Raw genomic sequence first — 4,286 nt, 5'->3', positions numbered from 1 at the left:
CAGTGTTTTTTCTGTGAACATTCGAATTCTTTTTACCTTCACAATATTTTATTATGAAGTTTCAAGTGTAAAAATGTTGTCTCACGAAAACAAGTTGGTCTCACTTGAACCCGAACCTATATATGTGTGGGTGTGTGTATGTATGTATATGTATATGTAATATTTTTAGGAGAAAATGAGTGAAAGGGTAAAAGACCAATTTGCCCTTGAGTTAAAAAGATTTTTAACGGAGTTTCTAAAGGGGACCCAAACCATGGAAAAATACAAACCATAGGGACTCATTTTGTTACCTTTTTACTTTAGGGATGAAACATGTAACTTCCTCTAAAACTAAATTCCAAATTTCCAATGTGACAAGATAATTACTTTCTTGTTGTACGGGAATGGTGACGACTTAACTCTTCAAAAGAATTTAGCATATTAATTAATTATATTGAATTATTGGATAATAAAATATATAAAAAATTAATTGGTTATTTATTTTACAGTATTGCTTATTATTTTTCTATTTTTTTTATTTATTATTAAAATCTAAAATTACTTTGTTTAGAAAATATTGATATATTCTTTATCAGTCATCATCTTTCAACAACCCTTTTTATTATTCCTTCCACATTAATTCTATTTTTGCATTAAATAATATCTATATTTTGGATTTCAAAAGTATCATTTTTTCTTACATTATTGACTTATTAATTATTACTAAATATTGAGTGCATGAATTTTAAGAACTCTCATATCTTTAAATTAAGAATAATATCTCAACTTATACCCAAAATGGAATTTTTGATTCTAAGATTAATGATTCCTAAAAAGTTTATTTTAACCCTAAAAAAACCCTTAAACCGGAGATGAAAACATTAACATGATGTAACATAAAAACACAACTGATTCATATTGATTTACATAAAATGTTAATTTGAATAGTCAACATTGTAATCCTAATTGATGTCAATCTGTGTATTAAATGTATATCATCGAATATGTTTGGTTATGAAACGGATTTACGATGCTATGTAAAAATAATATACCAGAAAAAATTTAATTTATAAGTAATTATTAATTGATTTTACGTCTAGAAATATTCGAAAAATGGTTTTATATCAATCATTAATTATTGTTTTTTTGAATTCAATGATGAAAAAACAATATTCTGGATTTTTTTCGTACCTAAGACCTAGAAGACAAATCCCAATCGACCCGACCCGCAAAAAGATCCGAACAACAACTGAAAATGTAAACCATTATCGATGGAAACGTCGCCACCATTCCGATCAACACTCGTGTCTGTTCACGTAATTGGTTACTGCAGTAAAACCCACCAATAAAAAACCACACATAAAAGTCACARCCCATTGCATTTACCCTCTTCATGCGGTACGTGTCTTTTCTTTTCAACCAACACCACCCTCCTAAACTGCTTTAAACCGTCCTTCCTCTTCCGCCATTTTTATCCCCTCCACCACCTTCTTCGGGAAGGGGATATCATGGATGAGTTTCTTCTTTGCCATGAACACGTCTGCGAATTGAGTCCACTGATTCCTTCCGCAAATTCTGATAATAAAAATGGTTTCTTGGGGGATTCAAACGAGTTTCTTCTTTGTGATGAAGTTTGGGATGTGAGTCCAGTTCCAGTTCCTTCGAATTATTCTCGTCGTCCTCCATTTGATCATGATGATCAAACACAGAAGCTATATGGTAATAATTCGGTTCAACCGATTACGAAAGAAGACTTTGAACACTCGTTTGATACTTATTTACGAAAGGAAATGAAGTATATGCCTGAATCAGGATACAAAGACTTCCTTGAATCCAATCGTTTCGTGGCTTCTTGTAGAATCAAAGCCATCCAGTGGTTCATTCATGTCTGTTCTTGAAACCCTTTTAACTTCGATAGTTTGTTTGATTGATGTTTTGTTCAACCGTTTTCCTGTTTCTTTGTTCTGCAGTCTCAACGGCGGTTTAATTTCTACATTGGAACTGTTTATAATGCCGTAAATTACATCGATCGCTTTATCTGCATCAATCAGTGCCATGTAAGTCTTCTTCTGTGTTGAAAGTTTCGTATTTTAAGATTAGGGTTTATCATGAATGCCATAATCAACGTTGGTTTTGTGTTGATGAAGGGGTGGAATCATTGGATGATGGAACTGCTTTCTGTGGCTTCTTTATCTATTGCCATCAAATTTGGTGAAACTGGGCTTCCCTCATTACACGAAATGCAGGTTACACGAAACTGGGTTTATCGATTACCCCTTTTAAAGCTATGATCATTGGTTTAAAAAAGCCAAGTATTTTGACAAACTGCAGGAGGGTTTAGAGTACTGTTTTGAAGCAAAGTTGATCCAACGAATGGAATTGAAGATCATGGAGTCTTTAGGATGGGAACTTAACTGTGTCACTCCTCACTCGTACGTCGAGTTGATCGCATGGGAATTGAATTCCGTCATCAAGCCTTACGTTCTTGATCAATTAACTTCAAGGCTAAACGACGATCTTCTTGCCTCTTCTCTTGGTATTACTCCATTATCATCTTCGATATCATCCGAATTCCATTCGTAGATCAAGAACTTGTAATTATACACTTACTATCTTGCTGAATCGCTGCAGACGAAGCATTGCTCGTGTATCGTCCAAGTGTTATCGTCATGAGCGGCCTCAGGCTCGTTCTTGATGACTTTTTTCCCTCGACAAGACAAGATTATCTTTCCCAGCTCACCAGCTTCATTCCTCCAGATCAAACTGTAAGTTAAAGATGAAAGTTTCAATCTTTTTTCCATCATTTCAAACAAAAGACTATTTTTGACATGGATTCCATTGTCACAGCAAAATCTACAAACTTGCTGTGAAACAATGCACCAGATCTTGGTTAGATCTCGCAAATCCGAAGCCAGCTCGAACCCTTCAAGCCCAGACACCGTATTAACCAAGGAGCAGGTTGCTATCCGCGAGGGACAGGTTGATCTATCGTTCATGGAAGGACCTGATAAGAAGAGCAAACTCAAGAGGAAGAGGGGGGAAGAAGATGATCATTGTGTTATGATCAAAAAGCATCAGAAATCTGTATAGATTGTACAACAGATGGGGTTAGGCTACTACATTGGAATCTGGTAGAGCCTATGGAGGGTCATGCAAGTAGTTAATGTAAATAGCATGAATATACTCATGATCCACATAAAGAGTGTGGATTTAATTGATAATATATAACATCACTTCTATTGATGTATTGTGTACTTAAACCAACTGGACCAAGTCCCCATGATGATTCTATGTCCACATATCAAGGGTCTGTTGTTTTGACTGAAATGTCCTTCTGTGAAATGCACTACAATCACTAGTAACATGATTGAACAACTCAAATCCTGCCACTCAACTCATAATTATTATTGTTTTTTTCTTTTAGAAATGATGTGTAAAATTTAAGATACATCACTACAACAAAATTGGGTTTATAGGACACCCTTAATCTCTAAGCGTCCCAATAGACCGTCTTATATGATCAAAATATAAAATGTTCTATCTAAAGGTGTTGTAATAATTTATATGACGCTTTTGGACATCTTAGCAAGTTTTTTAGTACAAAGTGTCGCATTAGCATATTTGTAGAACACTTTTGAGAAAGTGTCCTATAAACTCAAATTTTTATAGGACATTTGTTTTTATAGGACAATTTTTCAAATAGTGTCTTATAAAGTTGATAAATAGTGTCCTATAAAGTTGATAATAGAACACTTTATATTAAAAATGTTCTAAAAAACTTATTACGACGTCAAAAAACGTCATAAAAACTTATTACAACACTTTTACATAGGACACTTTATTTTTTTGGTCCTATAAGCTATGTCCTATAAAGAGGTCTATTAGGACACTTAGAATTCGAGAATGTCCTATAAACTCGATTTTATCGTAGTGCATGATGTTCAACTATGGAAAGCTTATAAATTAAGGTGGGTTTAGTTCTTGATCTACTGATGGAACTAGAAGTGAAATTGGATCATAGGTTCGAGGTTAGGGTTCAAATTTTGTATGTTGGTTTGAAGGTAAATTGAAGTTCTAACTTTATTTATCATTAAAATTAATGTAATGACGGTTGAATTACAGTTTGAAGTCGATTGATTAGAAAAGTGCATAATTGAATTCGGAAGGGTGGTTTATCACGACAACCACCATAGTGACGATGATGGTTGACTATGCGTACGAAAAACAAAATACCAAACGGGGTCGATTTTTTGAGTGCATGTGGTCATGTAATTAGTTATATAACTATAAAGTTGCGTGAAGTTCGG

General features: G+C 33.9%; 1 protein-coding gene across 1 annotated transcript; it reads left to right on the top strand.

Annotated features, from left to right (window-relative positions):
* The first annotated feature begins 1,487 nt into the window (after nt 1-1,487).
* Nucleotides 1,488-3,069, top strand: LOC112512783 (putative cyclin-D7-1). The gene is made up of 6 exons (XM_025118925.1): nt 1,488-1,865; nt 1,950-2,036; nt 2,127-2,225; nt 2,311-2,515; nt 2,611-2,744; nt 2,827-3,069. Exons 1-6 carry the CDS (start codon nt 1,488-1,490, stop codon nt 3,067-3,069), a joined length of 1,146 nt encoding a protein of 381 aa, XP_024974693.1.
* Nucleotides 3,070-4,286: the final 1,217 nt, after the last annotated feature.

Source organism: Cynara cardunculus (genome assembly GCF_001531365.2).
Source record: "Cynara cardunculus var. scolymus isolate 2C chromosome LG 5, CcrdV1, whole genome shotgun sequence".
In the NCBI taxonomy this organism is placed as follows: Eukaryota; Viridiplantae; Streptophyta; class Magnoliopsida; order Asterales; family Asteraceae; genus Cynara; species Cynara cardunculus.
The sequence above is the reverse complement of the archived record's forward strand: the minus strand, read 5'-3'. Positions and strand labels throughout refer to the sequence as shown.

What these genes read in the sequence shown, in the direction of transcription:
- LOC112512783 (XM_025118925.1), top strand. Translation starts at nt 1,488, where the DNA reads ATGGATGAGTTTCTTCTTTGCCATGAACACGTCTGCGAATTGAGTCCA. An exon ending in CCATCCAGTGGTTCATTCAT is followed by an intron (nt 1,866 to 1,949) that starts GTCTGTTCTTGA and finishes TTTGTTCTGCAG; the next exon opens with TCTCAACGGCGGTTTAATTT. An exon ending in TCTGCATCAATCAGTGCCAT is followed by an intron (nt 2,037 to 2,126) that starts GTAAGTCTTCTT and finishes GTGTTGATGAAG; the next exon opens with GGGTGGAATCATTGGATGAT.